This window comes from Triplophysa dalaica, chromosome 25, assembly GCF_015846415.1.
Source record: "Triplophysa dalaica isolate WHDGS20190420 chromosome 25, ASM1584641v1, whole genome shotgun sequence".
Taxonomy (NCBI): domain Eukaryota; kingdom Metazoa; phylum Chordata; class Actinopteri; order Cypriniformes; family Nemacheilidae; genus Triplophysa; species Triplophysa dalaica.
In genome coordinates, this window is record NC_079566.1 from 11,717,566 (window position 1) to 11,739,479 (window position 21,914).

Consider the following 21,914-nt stretch of genomic DNA (forward strand, 5'->3'; position numbering starts at 1 on the left):
ATGAGTAACTTTGGTGTGGTGTCTTTGATGGATGATCTGATGTGATTACGCAACAAATGTTATTATACGAAGATTTGGCTTCAAATAGAAGTTGCGCAAGGCCAGACATAATGTTTTAACGTCTCATTCTTCACAAATATAATCTTTGTGGAGATCACGGAGGCGTTTATGAGAGTAAAGTGAAGCGGAGCTCCTCTATCATTTCTGCTCAAATGGAAACGTATAGCACAAAAAAACTCACGACCTCTATAATTAACATATAGCACCAGACTCACTGCCATGTCTGAGCCTTCCTACACATGTGTATTTTTGACTTCGAGTTACCAAGTCCAATTTAAAGCTTTTATGAGAAGAACAGCAAGGCAATTATAAAAATGTACGTTTTCAGAAGAAGACATTACAGCTTGTACCTCCAGCGGAATGCTGCTGCAGGGTGGTTGCTAGGGTATTCCACTTGGTTACCATGGTAAATCAAAATCAGTGATAAATTGAATAAACTCATGTGCATGACGGACTGATTCACAATCTGAACTGAGTTTTTCTTTATGTCATGGTTGTCATTGCCGGACCATCACAGGGGCCCCAAATTAGCGTTGGCTGAAAACCCCTCGAGGAACCAGGAGCTGCTTGTGCTCAGATGCACGCTCACACTTTCCCCATCTCCAGCTGAGCTGCTTTTCAAAAACAAAAACTGTAATTGCGGGATGTGTTTCGACTCGTCTGTGTGCCAGAGGCGCCTGAACCTCGAGGTGGCCAGCAGGAGTTTTGGACTCTGTGTTTTGAATTGACTGAGTTTGTCATGCAGCTAAATAGTTTAGAGAAAATTGATCTGTAGTGAGATCTGTGTTTTTACTCAGGTTGTTTGGTAAATAGATGGTTTGGTCTGCTGCCAGTTTAACCTGTCAAGCAAGCATGAAGGTATTGCATTATTTGCATGAAAAGTCTGAATAAAATATATGGATTGTTGGCACATGTAGGCAGATACAGTGGAGACAGAAAGTTCTCAATGTTTTTATGATAAATTCTAGTATGAGCATTTAAGTGTTATTCCTTGAATTTTAGAGTTTATCGGATTTTGTAAATCCCCCTTTTACTCTGGAACAATAGTAGATTCCTCACAGTGTACTCTCTTAATGCAAAACCTGATGATCTATGGGTCTCTTCCAAATCTTTTCATAAGATGTATGAATGTCCTCCTAAAACTTTTCTCAAAAACTGATGATAGTCGATATACAATAATGATAATATTTACCAGGATCATAAATGCAATCATAGATACAGCGGCTGAAAACTACAACTATTCTTCATTTTCTTGTGGTCATTTCAGTCCAGTGTCTAACCTCAGGAGTGACTAAGTCATCCAACAGCAATGTGAAAGAGTGACAGCATGACAAGACACATGAAAACCGTGATAAAATCCAGGTTATCATATATAAATGTATTTTTTTACTTTTCCTAACTACATGTACATTTGGCCCAACAAATATTGTTATATACAATTGTATATAATTGTGTTGTTTTGCCTAAAAGCAATACATGCAAATACAATCAATATCTGTCCTAACCTATAAATAATAATTACAGAAAAGCTGAAAATTATTTTTAAATGGTCTCTTATTTTTTCTGTGGCTGTATTTAGACCAGAAGTGTAGTCGGGGCCATACACATATATATATATATATATTAATAAATGCCATATTTAACTGTAATAAATGACATGTTACTAGAAAAAAAAAACATTGACATATCTTTTTTGGCCATTTGGGGTCCTGGGTAATGTTGTATAGTATAGTACACCACTTTTTTTGTTAGGACTACACCACTGATTTGGACCCCACTGTTTATAAAGCCAAACTGAAGTGATTAAATGAAACACAAAACATTAGAGTTTCAGTTAAATGATCTCATACTGAAAGGCTCAATGCTATCAGTCTGTTCAAATGTTTTATTATGTGTCTCTTTATGATCCAGCCGTCTGTTCAACACAGGCCCAAACCTGCTGCCTCTAAATGACTCCGTGTCATGAGCGTGTGAGCTCATTTCAGTTTTACCTTATGTTAAGCCTTTATGTTTTCATCTTACCACTTATCTCTGGCATGTTATCTTTTGTTTACCTACAACTAACTTTGTAATGTAGCATATTAAAGCATATTTCACCATCCACTACAGAAAACTACATTTTAATCTCCATCTCAATTTTGCTCTGTTCACGTAATCGTGATTGAAAGCTCGCTTCCCTTGAGCCATCTGATGTATGTCAACTCGATAATAAATGAAAAATAAGGTTCGTCTTTACATGAAATATTCATGGATCTGCATATCTCACCTCTGAGCTGTGGGAGAAGGTGAAATACTGAAGATTACAAGAATAGATGAGTACAATGACAGAGTTCCAGGATGTATTTGTGTATGTGTGCAACATTCTCCATCTCTATAAATATATATTCTCTCCATACCTACAAGAACTTATACGATATTCAATGGTGAACTCTTTGCATACAATATCTGTTTAAAATAATGTATCCCTGAAACCAGATATTTTCTATTTTGCATATATCTATTTAATATGTAAAGTCATATTTTTAAGTATAAAGTGAAGGATTTTTAAGCAAAATAACCAATGTTATTCCAGCATGGTTGGAGAATGTTAAAAAAAGAAAATCTGCTATTTTGCACCAAATAGTAAACGTGGTCAATGTCACGACTGTGCTTATAAATAGTGACCTAGAAATAGTGCTGAATCTAAAATCTTCAATTCTGTTTACATCACAATGTTCTCCATAATGAACCGAATGATCCTAAATTTGGCTTCCTCTGGGATTAAATCATATTTGAAACCCCAGATTGTCAGTGCTGTTACAATATTTGGTATTATGCCCAAGCAATCTTACATGAATATGAAATGCATGTCATATTCGACTTGCACATGTCAATGAGATGGCTCACACACCATTTGCAATCTGAAAAAACAGCAACAAAAATATATATTACAAGCAGTCAAAATGTGATGAGTTGTCCTCTTAAATCCATTACGTAACGCATTGTTAATAAGCATTTGGACAGTGGTTTATATAACCACTGCTGGCATAGGACTCTTGAGTCAGAAACTGAGTATAAATTGGGGCCCCCTATAGGTAAGCACATGAATTAAAATTAAATCAGTAGTGTAGCATATTTGAGCAACAGATATGTATCCTATTATTTAAAAAACTACTATAAACGAATGTCAATACAAAAATATATTATTAAAACGTATAACACAACTATATAAAATAATGCTAATATAGGCTAATATCAAAATTATAGAGCAACCAGTTTAAAATATAATGCCAATATAAAATATATGATTAAAAGTATAAAGCAAATATATAAAATACACTTCCCTGTCGCAAAAAAGTCACACACTCATTACGGCACGCATTCGCTGTGACATCATTTCGATAAGCTTCTGCAATGTCCAGAACGTTCATTTTTTCTTGTCCAGAGTTGCAGACAATTTTCGCCAAGATCTTGTTTTGATGATGGGATAGTCTGACCCCGGAACACCCCAAAGATTCTCAATGGGGTTAAGGTCAGTACTCTGTGGTGGTGAATCCACGTGTGAAAATGATGTCTCATGCTCCGTGAACCACTCTTTCACAATTTGACCTTGATGAATCCGGGCATTATCATCTTGGAATATGCCCGTGCCATAAGGGAAGAAAGGACTCATTGATGGAATAACCTGGTCATTCAGTATTTTCAGGTAGTCAGCTGACCTCATTCTTTTGGCACATAACCTAGACCTCCAATCCCATGGGAGGCTCTATTTGCTTAGTTTAATCCAGGTGGTGACCTTTTGACGGGTAGTGTATATTGCCAATTTAAACAATATATGAACCAACCACTATAAAATATAATGCCAATATAACCATTTATTAAAATGATCAAAATATAAAGCAACGCTGTCAAAATTACTAAAATGTTTTTGTTGCATAGACAAAAATGTAAGTAATAAAATGTTAAGTTTAAAGTATTTTTTTGTTATTTTGAGAAAATTCAATAGTTAGAGAGCAGTATCTGTTTTCAATATTATAGACCCTATAAGAGATCCCCACCATTGATTATTCCGCAGGAATATGTGAGTGGAATTTCAACTCTCAAAAGCATTAAACATGTCCTGTACAATATAGATCTATGTTACACATACACCGATGTGCTATATGATGGATTTATTGTTGGAATTTCCAAGTACATTTGCTGTTTAAAATGCACTCAGTCTCAACCTGATAAATGAATTAAAAATGCTTGCATGAAATAAAGATTCCAGTCACATCAGCAGCCTAATACAAACCATATGATTTTATACAGAGTCACATGAGTCGCTTTCTTTACATCAACCACGTCTGACTGCCAATAACACACATTTGTCGGCTATTCACAAGGCGAGAGCTCAACAATGTCTCTTTGACACAATTCGCATCCTAATCCCTGTCGTAGACATTTTGCTTCAAAGCCAAAAACAATTTACAAGATTAATTCTACATAATCGTTGCAACTGTAGACTCATTTCACTCATCATTACACTTGCAGCGCAATAAAAAAAACGCATTGTTTCTAAAGGAAAACATCTGAGTGCAAATTGATGAATTAAGCTGTGCCGAAGACATTTCTGCAGCGTTCCGAGGAAACGAGAGAGAAAAAATGAGAAAGACGCAACAGCAGGAGGGCGATAAAAAAGATTTAGAGTTAATGAGAAAAAGAAGAGAAACAAATCAGCATGGAGAGGGAGAGATCATCAAATCTGGCAAGCTTTGTGGTTGCATCTGTATCTGCGGCGAGTCCAGACGGTGAAGATAGACCGAGGACCACACACACGCATGAGCACGCACTCACACACACACACACACACACAGATGGTTTATCTCTGCACTAATGATGCTGAAAATGTAGAATAAACCCAAAGTGACTGCCAAATAAATTGTCTCGGCTCCAATTGATGACTTTGTCTTCCCTATCAATCAGACGACAGTTGTGCGATGACATGAAGCTACTTAAGCAAACAAACATTCAAGATTACATAAATGTACGTTCGCATCATATTCTCTCTTATAAATAAACATTCTTCAATGCTTCTTATAGCACTTGAAAGTAACCGCACAGATTTCCAGTGAAGGATGAAACTTTGGTGGAGAAATTTGTAAAGGACCAAACACATTTTATTTTGTGTTACGCAGAATCATCTGGTTTGTAATGACATACAGGGGAGTGAATAACAGATTTATTGGGGTGAACTTATCGCGTGTGTGTTGGTGGGTGTGTCAGACCTCAGAAATGATACCGGTGTTCTTTCAGGCATTGATCTTGGAGGAGTGGCACCTTTAAGCTCATAATGACTGGAGAAGGGAGGAGTAAAGCTGATCCTGATCTGAAGATTGGAGCCAAGTGTCAGCCAGAGGGAACTTCATATTGACTGCTTCTCACATTGAGCGTATGAGGAACACTGGGGTTCATCTGCTCCAGACGCCAGCAGCTAAGTTCTGATTTACACCTCAGAGCCTCAATAAGTGATTTACATCCCCGCTGAGAACTTGAGAGGATTTTTAGATATATAAGAAACGTATTTAGTTTGAATCTATTATGTGCGAGTTGCTATGAAGTCTTGTGGTAGGCCATATTCAACAAGGCAGTCATCTGACATGCAAAATAAACATTTGGTACCTACATTACCTATTTATTTGTCTTATCTTACTAAGCATTTTGTCTTGTTCTAAAATATTCTTAAAGCAAATTTTTGCTTGTGAATTATAACCGTGGCTCACTCCACCTCTGCCTTTCGAAGCACTATGGCGGCTGAGTAAAACTAAAATGTCATCAAGTTTTTTACGTTTTTACGAAATACGCTCTGTAGAGCAGTTTGTCCGTTTAGGGCCACTGTAGAAACAACATGGTGAATTCCGTGTAAGGCTACCCGCGGCTCATCCTCAGGTAATAAAAACATAACGCTTCATTATGTAAGGTCTTTATATGTGTATCAAGATACGTTCACTTGTATCAGGATACATTTACTTAACAAGGAAGACGAGCGAGTTTAAATAAGCTAAATAAATAAATACAATTTCCCATTGAGCTAGGAAAAATAAACTTAAATTGGGTAGGCTACTTAAGGAAAAGATCACACTTACTTCAAGGTTATTTTTCTAACCCTGTGGGCAGTATTTTAAGATAAACTTAACTAATACATATCTTTAATTTCATAAAACAAGACTAATCACTTTCCTAGTCGAGCAAGTGTATCTTGATTTAAGAATAGTCAAACATTTTCATGCATTTTTAACATTTAATTGAAAAGCAAAATGACTATGTTTCTAGTTTTTTGAGAAAAAACTATGTCCATGCTTGAAACAAGCAAAAATATCTGCCAATAGGGTGAGAAAAAGGTTTTTTTCCAGAAAATTAATTTAATTTTCATTCAAATTCAAGTCATTTGCACTTAAAAGTAGTAAAAATACTTAGTGATGCCGCAGTCAGACTAGACTTTGAGCATGCTTAAATAAGTTTGGACGCTGCTGCGAAAATTGGCGGGAGCGATTCCTCCATCTTTTACATTTCTGTGGCGTGAGGTCACGAACACGATGTGACGTCTCGATCTTCTGTTAGTCTCTGTTGGTCTCATGCCCTTTGTGAGTTCGCAGGTCAGAGTTCACCGAAGTTTGACTTTGCTACGCAGCGAAATATCTTCGGACTTGCGTTTCCGTTCTGCCGCTTTCACAGGGAGCAAAAAGGTAAGTGTGAACTGGGCTCAAGAAATTCATTTGTTGCAGAGTACACCCGTGCTATATGCAAATATCGCAACAAATTTATGCATGTTCTCCGAAAAAAACAATTGCATTAAGTCACCAAGAGTAAACTCCCCATTGGTTACCAACAGAAATACAGTTTAGGTTAGAAATCAGGTCGTGTGTGATCAGCTTAGACTTTAAGCTTTGAATTGAGTCGGGATTTGCTTCCGTGTACAACAATGGAACGAACGGAGGGAGTTAGCAAATTAGCATCTAGCTGTGCAAAAACAACTAGCAGGTTGCCTTTGAAAACAACTCATGTGAAGATAACAATACAACAATGCGATGCCCTTTTAACCAGCGTTTTTTTTTGTTCATTTTAAAAACCATGTCACCTTTATCCCATCTCCATGTGTTTGGCATACAACAAAACAGACAAAGCAAAATTCTAAAAGATTAAAATGAGCCTAAAAACAGGGTGTAAATACAGCTACGACACAACTGATTTCTAAATGAACTATATAGGAGCTCGATTTGTACCCAGTGTTGGTTTTCCCATCTGTCAGATGATACAATCAGCATTGGCAATAGTGCCATCCTCCCATTTACATCATGTGTAATAACTAGCATTGCTGTTGTTAATGGTGCAGGATAATTGGGAGTTGAAGCCCGCAGTTGAACCCGACACCCTCTGGTGGTACACCCCGGACTAATGGACCCCTCTGTACCTGGGAAAGCTGCCAGACCAAATGTTGAGATCAGCGACTCGCTCACGGCCGCAGATTACACAACCAGAGCGTAGACATCAGTTTGAGCTTAAAGGATGAGTTCACCAAAAATGTGATAATGATGTCATCGTTTACTTACCCTCATGCTGTTTCAAACTTGTCTGCTAAAAATGTGGAAAGAAAAAGAACTTTGAAGAACCAATTTTTCCAGTAAAAGGTCTTCCGACAAGGAATCTAACACCGTTTATACACCGGACCTGACCAACGCAACACGGTTTGTTTTAATACACTAACCAGAATAAAGTAAATACTACTAATACATTTAGTTTTTGTTAAAATATCAAGTAAATGGTATCTTTAAGTAAACAAAAAAATACGCTGAACAAAAACACATGTCTAGCTACAACCTCACGGATCACTTACGTTCATATTGAAATATACCTTTTTTTACAACATATATGGTCGAGTTATAAGAGACTAGTGATATCTGTACTGGTATTAGCACAGTTACTGCACAATATGTGAATTAACACACTTCATGACTAATGTTATGCCTCCCTCAGTCTAGGCCCCATCACAGCTCTTCTTAACAATGGTAACAACTTAAAAACCAAAATTTAAAATAAAAAAATTCTAGAAGATATATCAACAAAAAAACACGAACAAGTCTTTCCTTATACTGAAAAACACTTAAAATGACAGTTAATCTTGAAAATTAATCTCGTAATGCAGTCACATACAATTTATGCTGGGAACTACATATCAACTGCCAAGGTAGTTATATCATAAAAATGATATATGTAGTCACAACACAAAATAAATAAGTAAACTTAATTTGACCAATTTAAATGGGTTTAACATAATAAAATTGAGTAAGATTTACTTAATAATTTGTTCAATTAAAATGACTCAAACAAAATAATTAAAATCTTAACCAAAATTTGTACATTTTATTCCCAAGATTTGTTTTAGTTATTTTGACTAATTCTTTTTATATTTTAATAAGCTGTTTTCATAAAATCTAAGGGACATAATCATTTTTCAGTGTTGTCGCGTTGCACTGAATCCAGTGTCGACAAAATTTCAAATTCTAATGGGTTCTAATGTATTTTATTGTCTTTTGTTTCGTTGCGCCTCGCCCGGTGTAGACACGGTCTAAGGGTGAGAAGGGCGAAATATAGAAAGTAGATGAACCAAAAAGCTGAAATACAAAACTGAACAAAGATGCCAAATTTGAGTGGGTAGTTTCCAAAGAGCGGGCAGCAGCAAGTCAACTTTGTAGGTGTGTTTCCAGGCATTTTTGTTAGCGATTTTCTGCATCCACTCACAAAAAGAAAGTTTTGATATATTTATGCAACAAGGTCTTTTCTTAATATCCTTACGATTTTTGGCATAAAAGAAAAACCTATAATTTTTACCCATACGATGCATTTTTGGCTATTACTACAAAAGTTCTCATGCTACTTAAGACTGGTTTTGTAAACCGGGGTCACATTTGATGTTTTTAAGAATTCCTCACAATAATCAAACTGGTACTAAGATCTAGAAGTTGAAAGAGGGTCAGCGATGAGCTTGTCTTACAAAAGTTGCTGATAGGCATCAGAAAAGAAGCTTCATTCAGATCAGTGCAAATCATATTTCAATATATTCTGGCAGTAACTCACAATACGAGAACGGTGTGATTGACACATCAGTGATCCATGCAAAGACACAGCCAATAATGTTTCTTGAGAAGTTATTGGACCGCTCATAGGCAAAAGCAGCACGAGAACATTGACTGGTGTGTCTAATGAGACATTAAATCTCGGTCACCCTTGTATCTCGAGTGTCTCATTTGTCTGCGCTTGTACGTTGAGTGTCCTTGGATAGAAAAACAGAAAAAGAAAGTCAAGCAGATGTGCACAAACACGTTATGCTCCAGGGTGTTTTGCCTGCAGATGGAAGTGGCGAAATTAAAAAGAAAAACCGCATCTTCCCAGGACTGTCTGTGTTTTATGATGATGCTTTTGATTTGTGTGCTGTAAGAGGAGTGTATGCAGGTGAACGGCTTGAGTTTCTAGGTTCAGATTCTCATCGCTACACAAAACTTTTACCTGAGACAGACAGACGTGTGTTTGGTCTGCTTCAGTCTGAACAAGTCTGTCTGGTGAAACTGAGAAAGGACACAGCGCAGAGCAGATGGACAGATAAAAGCTAACACAGACTCAAATGTGAGGGCTGTTCACAGAGTATTATAAAAGTTTGTGTAAAAAGATGATTTAACGTTACATTATTGCATAACTGTCAATAAAAAAAGATATTTATTACATTACATGGCTACTTTCATGAAATGAAATTTTAAACAAATGTGTACAAAGATGTGGTTCTTAACGTAATACGTAAGGCCATGTTCAGACTTGACTTCTTTTTCGAAGCTGCTAGCGTCTGTTTTACATTATAATCCTTTGGAGTAAACTGTGTTTTCAAAAAAACGTCCTGAGCGCTCTCTTAAACGCCAGCATCTGCGTCTTTTTTGCACGTCACAGCGTCTTTTGATGTTTCCATTACAAAATGCGAGGAACGTGATTGGTCGAGAACGCTCAAGCTCGAAACATTTAATGGTGGCCAAAATGTCTGATCGAGATGTCCAGGACCTCTTGTACAAACGTAAGTTCACATCAATAAAGATCTATTGAACAGTGGACATGGGGCATTTTTTAACTCTGTGTGTAACAACCTATCTTGTGTTATTGCTGCAAAAAAACTTCCAGTTCCAGTATGGCAGATTAATATAATGGAGTTTGTGGTGATGGAGGTGCAGTTTTCCTTTATTATTATTAAATGCTTTGTGACCACAAAATTAATCTGATAACTGCAATTTTCCATCTGTTCTCTTTGAAGAGTCTTTAGCCACTCAAATTCTTCTCCTCGCTGTGCATTGAGACAGTATAGACACACATCCTGTTTCAAGCAGATTTTCAACATCTCCAGTCCATTAAAACCTCTTGATCATTGAGATTTTTTATTGATTTAACTATTTCCTTAAAGCCAAGAAAATGTAAATATCAATGGGACTATACTTGTGAGGTATTTTACTAATTTAGTCATAGTCATAGTTATTTTTTAAGGATGACAATAATTGTGACCAGGGTGTACCAGATATTTTTTTTTCATAATGTTATATTCCCCCACTTCAAAATGTTTTACTTTAATGAAATCTTGGAATATTGTGGATTTTTTGAAAATAATAGACCAAATGAAACAATGCTAATTTATTTTTACTGCTTCTTTGCTCATATTTACCAAGTATGCCAATATTAGTGGAGGGCACTGAATGCTGTAATTTTATGAAAATAACTAAGTTTAGTGTTTTCTCCATTTTGAACAACACAACCCATATTTTGATGGTTCAATTGAGCCAGAGCAAGAGTTGAACTTAAATGCATTCTTCTACATATTATGTATGTTCAGATTCAACCTGGTAACAATGTGTCTCTTTACAAATAGTGATTGACAATCAGCACATCGTGAGATTAAGGAGCGGCTTAAAATCTTTTCAGGCAAAAGAAACAAAAAGAACGATTGTCCTTCACCAAGCTTGAATGAGTCTTTGTACGGTGGAAGATGTTTCCAGACGTCTTCACACGAGACATTCTGACATCAATGTCATACTTACCATTCCAACAAACCACACACAACAAGACTGTTAAAATAAGAATGGTTTATTAAGTTTCATTCTGGTAATTGTCATTCATGGTTCGTTTACATGTTTAATCATTCTAAGGTAAACACGATTGATACTGTTGTTTCCAACAACGATAAATGCTTTCGTCATCATCCGCCACATTCTCGCCTCTCACGCAAGCTTGAATATTCAAAACCTACAAATGTGTATCTAAATGAATATGAAAAGGCCAAAATGTATACACGCTCTTCCATACCATCCCCTGTAAAGTGCACACTCATAAAACACACATACAGACACATTTACAAAGACATGTACTCTGCATGGCGGGACTATGCAGCCGTGCGAGTAATTCTGACGTCCGGTAAGCCACGCCCACGAGAACCCCCCTAACCCCGCCCGCTGATATAAACTACAACAACCTCACAATGTCCTATAATAACGACTCTCCTTATGGAGAATTTAACTATTTCAATTGAGAGCAATATATGAAATGCATGTATGTTCCTCCATAGGATTGAACTATGAATTGCTGAATTTGCTGGCGCATGAACCTGAAACAAGCTGTGAAACAAACAAAAAAACGAAATAATTTGGCATCAGCAAAGATAAGGAAGGAAGATCCCTCGAGAATGCAGAAGAAAACTCACAAAGTTCCAAAAAAAGATCAAATGATCAATAAATAACTCAATAAATTAAGTTTATAAAGCTCTATACTCAAAGAGCAATTGTTTAAATATGTATTGTGCGGTTAAAATGAATTCTGCAATGCAATTCCTTGATATAAAACAGTGAATTGCAGTGTATGACTCTACCGCTCTTTCAAAACCACTGAACGGTACCTTCTCGTGATAACATAAACATACTACATAAAATGAAACAAGACCGTCTAACTATCACTGTTCCGTCTCCACTCCCGTTCATTACAGTGTCCTACAACGCAAGACTCGGCTACGATGACCAAAGCCTTTTGGTCACACAATGTTCATCGTACAAAAGTGATGGACCGACCGATAATGCGCCTTTAGTCTCTAAATTTAGGAACAGAACTTTCTATCACAGCTCACGGGCACGGCTTCAGTCCAGCAACCAGCAGATATAGCAGCTGCGATCGATAACGTGAACTTACACCTCAAGTTACGGACTGCCAAATGAGATTTATTGATCTGTAACGCATGTGTCATGTCTGTCCACAACACACACCGGACTCTGAAGAAACAGGGGTTCGGAGCGAACTTTGAGATACCCTTAAAGGTCTCCACAACCCCTTGAGTTCCTCAGCAATGTTCGAGCCCAAAGAAGAGGGCGGATCACTGTGTAATCCATTTTTTCAATGAACGCTGCCCTGGTCGGCAGTCATTAACCCGGCGTCTGGAGGAACGGAGACCTCAGAGTCATTCTATCATTTTCCTCCCCGAAAAGTGGATGTTTCATCGAAAGGCAAATTCTGAAATGGATGCCTGGATGAGCGTGTCATTCTCAGTCCTAAGGTTTCGGTTTGGTGCGTATCAAAGTTGTGGAGACAAAGGCCACTGTTTAGGTGCGGTAAGTCTACGATTGGCTCCCGTATTAGGGCTCAGCTAGTGGTTATTCTGTTCTGATTGGATAATCTCCCGCACAAGTTGAACGAAAGGCGATCTTTTGGGGCTCGGTCCTGTTGCCGCAGTCATGTTAGAGAGACGGTTGCTAGGACACGAGGAGAGCAGCGAGGAGGAGCGTCGCCACGGTGATCAACAGCCGGTCTCCAGACGGACTGCTGCCGCTGACGCTCTTCTCCAGTTTGGGGATCTCAGGGTTAAATTCATCTGAGAGAGAAAGACAGACAAAGAGAAAGAAAGAAAAGAAAGAGAGGAATGAACAAACGTATCCCAATTTCCATGCACCAACTTACTAAAGAACAGGAAAACAAGACAGCAGGAAAAATAATGACTTCCTCTTTTCTCTTTGACTAATATCATCACCTAAGGAAATCTTAGTTTCTCCTGTTTTTTCTTACAGTCATTTTAAAAGGAAGATAAAACACATCCATTCATTCTCGCTATTACCACTGGCCCAAAAACTCAACGTATAACATTTTAATCGATAGAAAGATAAAGCAGTGAGAAAGAGAGATAGCGAGAGAAAAATATTTATAAATCTACGGAGAGAATGTGTGACATTTCTTATCTGTGTTGGCAACATTGTACGATGATAAAGAATGCTCGGGCAGCAGAGCTGTGAGTGAAACTTGTGAAAACTATCATATTGTATTTTGACAAAAACAAAATCTGTATGTTACATAAAAAAGAAAATGACATTTAAAGGAATAGTGGACCTTCATCATTTACTTACTCTCAAATCTTTACAAATCTGTAAATCTTAGTATCTTATATGAAAGTTTCATCGGACGCGCGTGCACCTGCACCCCAGCTAACTTCTGGTTTGTGTTTGGCTAGTGTATAACTTAATATTTTATTTAATCTATGTAAATATTCATTTATAATATGTGACCCTGGATCACAAAACCAGTCTTGAGTAGCAAGGGAACATTTTTAGTAAAACCAGGGTCAGGGTCAAAATTATAGATTTTTCTTTTATGCCCATAATCATTAAGATATTAAGTAAAGATCATGTTCCATGAAGACATTCTGTAAATTTCCTTTTGTGAATATATCAAAATTTTATTTTTGTGAGTGGATGACCAGTAACAGTGCCTCTTATTACCAACTTCAAAGGCGATTTTCTCAATATTTTGATTCCTTTGCACCCTCAGTTACTAGATATTTGAACAATCTCCACCAGATATTATCATATCCTAGCAACCCATACATCGGTAGAAAGCTTAATTATTCAGCTTTCAAATGATATAAAAATATCGATTTCGAAAAATTGACCCATAAGACTGGTTTTGTTGTCCAGGGTCACATATTATTTTATTGTATAATCATTTTATTATATAACAATTTGTAGAATTTTTTTGTATATTCATTTTATTAAATAAACAATTTGTTGAACGGGTCCAGTAGTTCGGTACATTGGTAGGTTTGGTACATTGACATCTAGTGGTTGAACTTGGCATCGCAGTCTAAATTCAAAATATTGGAGAGACAAATTTAGCCAATTAACGCTTCTTCTCATTTTTTTTTTATTGTTATCAATAGGCACTTTATTGTTTGTGAATGTGTTCGGGAAGTTAAGGCGAACCACATAAGTGCGCATGGGCAGTAACGTTTGCTTATGTTGTTAAGATGAAATCGTCTATATAATGAAAGTGAATAAGGACTTGTGGTTGCTATGGTAACCTAAATGTTAGTGAGTAACAGCTGCAGCCCCATTACATTTCATTCAATGGTTAAATAAAGAGCAACATTCTTCTCATACAGAAGAAAGTCAGTCGTATGGGTTTTGAACAGCATGCGGTTGAGTAAATAATGACAGGATTTTCAGTTTTGAGGGGAACTAACTCTCTAAGCAGAATAAATGTTTTAACACAGCGTCGGCGTAAATGATGGAGTTGTGAACAGGAAACAGAAAGTTCCACCGGCTCTTTAAAATCGCTGCATTCTGCATCTACAGACATTTGTCATCATTAGACTCGGCTGACCTGTCAGCGATGTGGTATTAAATACAGCTTTCTTATTACGGTACAATTTTGCCTTGAGGACAGATACAAATGTTTTCACGTTAAATCAAAAAAACATATTGATTGATATGTTTAACTTATGAGTTGAGAAACAATACAAACATTTTAAACTCAATGGTGTTGTGATGCTGACAAAGCTTCAGAGTCAGCCGAGTTCATGCAGTGCATGTATGTCATGAACAGATATTCCATTTTAATACAAAGTGCATTTACACACACACACATGCTGCTGCTAGAGAGCGTCTGGATGCCTAGAGCAGTGTGAAGCACCAGCTATTTGTGCTATTATGCATTTAAGCAGAAGCATGTGGGAGTCGAACCGAGCCGTACTTCCAGTTCCCAGAATGCAATGCAAGAGCCTGAGGTGTGTTTGGATGAGCCTCGTGTGAACTTGGACTTCTTGATAGTTCATTTCAGATGCCAATAATCCAAGAAAATTCTAATTTGCAATGTAAAATAAAATATAAATGTGTCTAAATGCAAATTGGCAGCTCGGTCGAAAGCGTCTTGTAGAAAAAAGCAGTATTTGTGTGAGGTTAAAGTGCAAATAATGATAAATAAATAATGGAAATTAATAAATGCATTCATTTGTATGTTGATTGCCAAACCCCTGGTCACTCTGAGACAATACCTGGGTTAAAGGAGTCATAAGACACAGCTAACATGAATGTTATTATAGATGTAATGCAATGTGTATACACCATTTAAGGTTCAAATAACATGCATGTTTGTATCTCCTATTTGCCCCGTCTCCCTGAAACGTGCAGATCTTTTACAAAGCTCATCGCTCTAAAAAGCGAGGTGTGCTCTGATTGGCCAGGTTACCAGTGCGTTGTGATTTGTCGTATACTGCAAGCATGTGACGGAAATGTAACGCCTCTTACCATATTTGGAATATCAGGTTCCAAAGCAATTGTACTGACAAGTACACCCACCTTCCTTGCGTATACATTTGGGCAGTCTTAGTCAAGTCATACGAACTGACGCAGATTTGTGGGGGTGTGGTTACACAAAGCGTTTCAGGCAGGTCTGGGTGAGCACTCGCTTTTAGATAGATTGCATCTTTTCCTTGACACTTTCATTTGTGCAAATGTACGTGTCTAATACATGCATGGGCAACTTATAACACACCAATGACACAGAAAAACACGTATATGCGCCATATGACCCCTTAAATGAATATTGTTATACTTTTATTCTTATACTTTTTATGGAAATTATCAAAATAAAGAAACAGGGGGTCAAGTCCAAACCTGTCAACATGAGGTGTGTTTACTTACCGATGTCATGGAGTTTGGGTCTGACGGTGTAGTCAGGAGGACTCTGGTCCGAGTCGTCATCTGCGGTAGAGACTACCAAATTAGAGACACAATCTCACTACATACACAGGGTGAGTAAAGCCAATGTAGAAAGGTGGGTGATGCATTAAACAAACATGTATTTACCCCAATTCAACCTACATGAGTTTCCTTATTTAAAGGAAATTCTGCCAATAAACTATTCTATTCTATTTTTCGTCTGTTCTATCCTTGTGCTGCATCTCAATACACATACTATCCGTCCTAAATAGTATTCGACAATAGAATAAGTATGTCCTAAATCATATTATGCTGAAATGAGTTTTCTCAAAGTACCCGGATAGTCTACTATTATTCTAGGAAATAGTTCAAAGTGTGAATCCATGGACACTTAATGGCTGATATAACCCACAACTCACTGCGAGAGGGCGGAGTTTAGTGACGCTCCACTGAATTCATAAGATTAAATAAAGCAGAGCAGTGTGAAGCACCAGCTATTTGTGCTATTATGCATTTAAGCAGAAGCACGTGGGAGTCGAACCGAGCCGTACTTCCAGTTCCCAGAATGCAATGCAAGACCCTGAGGTGTGTTTGGATGAGCCTCGTGTGAACTTGGACTCCTTGATAGTTCATTTCAGATGCCAATAATCCAAGAAAATTCTAATTTGCAATGTAAAATAAAATATAAATGTGCCTAAATGCAAATTGGCAGCTCGGTCGAAAGCGGCTTGTAGAAAAAAGCAGTATTTGTGTGAGGTTAAAGGGCAAATAATGATACATAAAAATAAAAGATGCTTTGCTAAATTAATAAATGTAAGTATACAGTAAAGAATACAAATGAAATAATGAATGAATACATAGTTTTTTATAAATAAATAAATAGTTTTGCGACGCTCTAAAATATACTACGCACTGAAAGCATGTAGTGTTTTTCTCATGGAAAAGTATATGGAAGTAGACCAATTGAGACACAGACTTCTATTCTATTCTATAGTGTGTATTTGTGTATATGGCTGTGTTTTTGTGTATTACTACTGTATATTAAGATGTTTACCTGTAGAACAGCAGACAAACACCCTCAGTCTTAAACAGCTGTGTCCGTGGTGGTGGATTGGTGTTGCTGTAACACAAGATACACACATATTAACCTACTGCCACCTAGTGGACAATGATGCGTACTCATATTTGTATTTTCAGAATGACATCCTTGCATTTGCCTATATCTGCAGTATATATACTGTTCCTTTAAATTATCTAAAGCATTGCTCCTCTGGATCACATTGATTGAAACGAGATATGGCGTAGGATTATTAAATTATCCATTTCCACACACTAAAGATACCGTCTTTAATTTATAAACTGGCTCCACCTGAACTCCCCCGAGCGACAGCAAAGATAACGTTTCTTGCGTTTGAAGTTGACAAACGTATGGGCAGCGTTATCTCATTTCTCAAATACGTCCGCTGTCATCGTATCACAAACAACCCGCCGGTCGCAGCAATTAGAGACTGTGCTAATGAAGAAGACAGATTAGGTGAGATATTCGTCAGAAAAGTATCATTAGCAATGCTCTATTAACACTAGCTTTATAGCCGGCATTAAAAAAGAAGTTTTCAATCAAGACGGGTGCACACTAATTGGTAGCGATTGACCCAAATGCCAGGAAGATTGATGATGAGCGGCCCTCTGTAACGTCCGGATCCCGATAACAAGCTCCTATGGCAGGCAAAACTGTCTCCATTTTTCCAACAAAGCAGTTTCGAGAGCAAACAGAATGCTGGGTAAAATGCATTTGCCTCCTTTATTGCTGTCTTTTATATTCCTGGGTCGCTTTTTGGGAACATGAAAGACAAATGGCTGTGCTTGAAATAACCCGCCGCCTACCTTTAAACTACCATTTCATAATAATAAAACCCTTTAAAAAACGATTCCATGCCCAAATTGAAGGTTTTTCTTTTGTAAACTACATTTGTATGGTGGAAATGTAGCATTGTCCATGGGGAAAGATCACAGCACTCAACATTAACTCAGGAAAAAAAACCTACTGAATTCCGGATGGGAGGGGCCTGGATCGACTCATTGGTACAATCTCCATACTATGAAAGAAAAGCTCCTGCCAAAGCACTTCTGCTATCAATGTCCCCTTGAACAAAGCACTAAACCTCCATCTGCTCACCAGTATGCCGTTGCTTGTGTAATAACCTTCTCTGTCACTAAAGTTTAGGTGAAGTATGTCTACTGAATTCTGGAAACTAACAGCAAAGAACAGTAAAGGAACATATCAGGCACTTTATAAAGTGCAGAGACGCATATATCCTGTTCACTTGTCGTGGAACTTAAAAAGACTTTGTGAATAACCTACAGCTTTTTTTATAAGTTCACCTTCTTTTCAGCTGTAAAAGGACCAAAAAGCTCAATATGATTCTTGCAAAGCATTTAAAATCACCTGTAGCTATTAAACAGCTTTGTGTGAGAGCTCAAAAAAAGTATATTTACTAAATGTTTCACATTTCTGTTCCGTTTCCAAGAAAAAACAGCACATGATTTAATTTTGATTTTCAAGTAAAACAATTTAATGTTAGAATGTCTCTATTAGTTTATCAATTGATACTGAATAACATTATATACTCACATATATAGTAGTACTCATGACCCACGTTGAACTCGTACCCTAGCGAGAAAGCGCTGTAACGCTGAAACTTCTCTGAGAATTTAATGGGCGCGTGGGGGGCGTGTGGCCGGTTGCACTCCCAGCGTTTGAAGCCCATCTGCGGGTCACAGGTGCGGTAGCCTCGGTAACTGACCATGTAAAGAATGTATTGCTCGGCCACGCCGCGGTCCAGCGACCCCCGCTGGCTCTGGTTATAGTGCGGACAGTAGATGTCAAGGTAGTCGTTTACGCTGACCTGTACGGTGTAGCCTTCCCTCCGCAAACTAGAGAGAGAGAGATAGAGAGACATAAAGGGGAAAGATTAAATATAATGTTTTTCGTTTTTCAAATGACATCAAAATGAATGTGTTCAATGAAATACTATTTAAAACTTTATTTAAAAGGATTTCTGATCAGATATCATCTCAGAAATAAAAGTGTAAGATGTAATTTAAGGCAAGTATTTGACAAAAAAAAATCACAGTCCGTTAGACCTTCCGGTTCATCTATCAATCTGAAAATGTAAGGTCAAGTGAAGTGCGTTGCATTGTGGGATACAACATGTTTAAGCACATTTGGCTGGTCATCTGGGTATTCTTTGCATGCAGAAAACATGCCAACATTATAAAGAACCAGTAAGAACCGTGTACAGTCGACAGCAACTGACATTTCTTGTCGACTGCCTGTAAATGACACAGAAAAGTGAAAAGAGAGACAGAGAGCAGGAAGAGAGAGGGTTGATTTATCTCACTGACCTTTCCAAAATGTACAAGTCCTGCTTGAGCGGAAAAGCAGTTTTATTTCAATGCTTTGTCAAAGTATTAAAACGGACCATTATTCATCCTTATGATGTGTAAGTCACAGATCAAACGATAGGGGGCAGTGTTTCATTTCTCTCATTTGGATCTCTTTGTCTTGCTCACACGGAAAAGCGTGCAAACACACGCTGGCACGCTTCTGGGTCAGGTCCCGCAGGAGATTATTATTCAATTACAAAACGAGGATCATAAATGTCACCCACTACTTCTGTATTTCTCTCCACACATCCACCCCTAACCCCTTTTCTTCTCGCATTTGTTCTTTACTACTTTTTGCTTCCGAATGCACACTATTCAGTTTTGTCCCCTTTAGCTCACATCACAAATCTTTGTCTTCGCTGTCTTTGCTTCTCCTGCATGCCTGCAACCTCTTTTTAGACCTTTTATAGTAAAGTCTAGAAACTTGACAGAAACTTCAAGGCAGACATAGTACTGTGTGTACGTCACGGTTATGGAATAATGCATTATGCTTTTACGTTGGCTGATAGATGCAAGCAAGCACTGTTTGACGTACTGAAGTGTCTTTGTGAACGCAAAAAACATATTTCACCAAATATTTAATAATAGAAGACAGGATAAAGAATGCTAAATTACGATACATGACTTTACTTATAATTCTTCCCGTGGCCACTTGGTTATGGTCCGAGGGGGCCTTAAAAATTGCAGATTATTTCAGATTTGCATTTTTTCTTTAATCAATGTCTTTTTTTAGCCTTTTATCAATACACGACAGATGGCAATCACATCCTTGATTAATGCTCACTCGCTCTCTCTCTAACACGCGCACACACACACACACACAGAATGAAGAATTTTTTTGGGGAGGGATTCTTCAAAGCTTCTATATTTAGGAAGATGGAGAGGGAGCAAACATGATAGAAGGAGAAGATGAAAGAGTTTGGAAAGATGAAATGAGCGTGCTGGAAACAAAGGATTGAGAAGGAAAGAAAAGGCACAGAACTGATAAGGGGGTGTAGATGACACACTTTTGAAGAGGATGTTTGAACGTGCGGGCTTACATACACTACCTGTCAGTAGTTTTGAAGTCCCACCGAATGTGGTTTTTTTGACAGCTTATGCTTAAACATGTGAGATTAGTTCCGTAGACTGAAATCAAATGGAATAAATGAAATATCTGAATATTATTGTAAATAATGGATAGGACGGTGAAGGACGATCAGCCAACAAGTGTCCAGCATGCAGTGGAACTCCTTCAAGACCGGTTGGCTACATGTAATGTTGGTTGAGAGAATGCCCAGAAAGTGCAAAGATGTAATTTTGGCAAAATGATGCTACTTGAAAAATATTTCCTTGATTAAAAAACAGTTTGGTTGCTGCATATTTTCCCGAATTCTGTTTCATAGTTTTGAATTCTTAACTATTATTTTTAAATGTTACAAAAGTGCAAATAAAGAATGTATCACTAAACTGAAATGGTAGTGTAGGAATATTTTGATGACAAAACCCAAACTTGACTAAATCTGACATCCAGTGATGTTTCCGAAAATAAAAAAGCTGTACAATGTGTTTTTTCTTTCAGTAGACTGCACTAGACCATCATCCCTCTCCAAACCCAACACACCAAAGAAAGTCCAAACCCATACCTGGCAGAAAAAGCACTCCCTCGACTCTATCATGCTGTTTACAAAGCCTAAAGTTTGAGAAACTAGTTTCAGTAAAATCTATCATGTAACAGTTTCATACGTTGTATTCCAAAAACAAGAACAAACAAAACAGCACCTTTCATTCTACATCCTACAAATAAAGACACTTTTTTTTGTCAGGGTGCACTTATTTAATATTTAATGAGCTTATATTTTTGTGATCCAGAAAACTGCTGAAAACACAATTTTTAATCTGTGTAACTGAACAAGTAAAGGATGTAAGAGACTCAATAAATGAACATGGGTAGGCTACTTCAGCAGTTGTATAGGTGTACTGTTATGCAACTATCTATATATTTGAGAGTGAATGAGGGAGGGAGAGATACAGAAGAGTGAGAGAGAGAGATGGATCACTCCCCAGGGATGTGCACATGTATTGAAGTGTGAAAATGGAGTAATGGCTTTTACTGTTTCTCACTCCTCCATTCTGCTGTCTCATCATCATTCTCTTTTGGGTGGGAAGGAAAACCTTGTTAGTTAGAAGGCAGAGAGAGAGAGAGTGTTAGAGAGAGAGAGAGAGAGAGAGAGAGGTGAGGCGATTCAGATAGAGGTGATGTATCCTGCTAATAATCGCGCGAGGATGCAATAAACAGCCGCCAGCATAAATGCATCAGCGCTAAAGTCGTACAAAATTCATCCATCAAGACACATTACAGAAATTTTCCAGTGTTAGAACTTTAAACTTGTAGTTTTGTTGCTCAGATGATGG

At 37.5% G+C, this 21,914-nt stretch overlaps 1 protein-coding gene and 1 long non-coding RNA gene across 4 annotated transcripts in view; one reads left to right on the top strand and one right to left on the bottom strand.

Annotated features, from left to right (window-relative positions):
• The window catches only part of LOC130415256 (uncharacterized), a 37,814-nt gene extending 32,175 nt beyond the window's left edge, over nt 1-5,639 (top strand). The window contains exon 3 of the long non-coding RNA XR_008905897.1: nt 5,335-5,639. This is a non-coding gene — a long non-coding RNA (uncharacterized LOC130415256). The remainder of the gene's footprint in view (nt 1-5,334) is intronic.
• efna3a (ephrin-A3a) overlaps nt 1-21,914 on the bottom strand; it is an 82,169-nt gene that overhangs the window by 7,380 nt on the left and 52,875 nt on the right. The window contains exons 2-5 of one of the 3 annotated variants that reach the window (XM_056740820.1): nt 18,706-19,007; nt 17,128-17,193; nt 16,056-16,127; nt 11,175-12,958 (exon numbers count right to left, since the gene is read on the bottom strand). In XM_056740820.1, coding sequence (XP_056596798.1) covers nt 12,840-12,958; nt 16,056-16,127; nt 17,128-17,193; nt 18,706-19,007 — 559 coding nt within the window. In that variant the 3' untranslated portion in view covers nt 11,175-12,839. Of the gene's footprint in view, nt 1-11,174; nt 12,959-16,055; nt 16,128-17,127; nt 17,194-18,705; nt 19,008-21,914 lie in introns of those variants that run through there. The other 2 variants (XM_056740821.1, XM_056740823.1) reach the window with 2 other exon arrangements.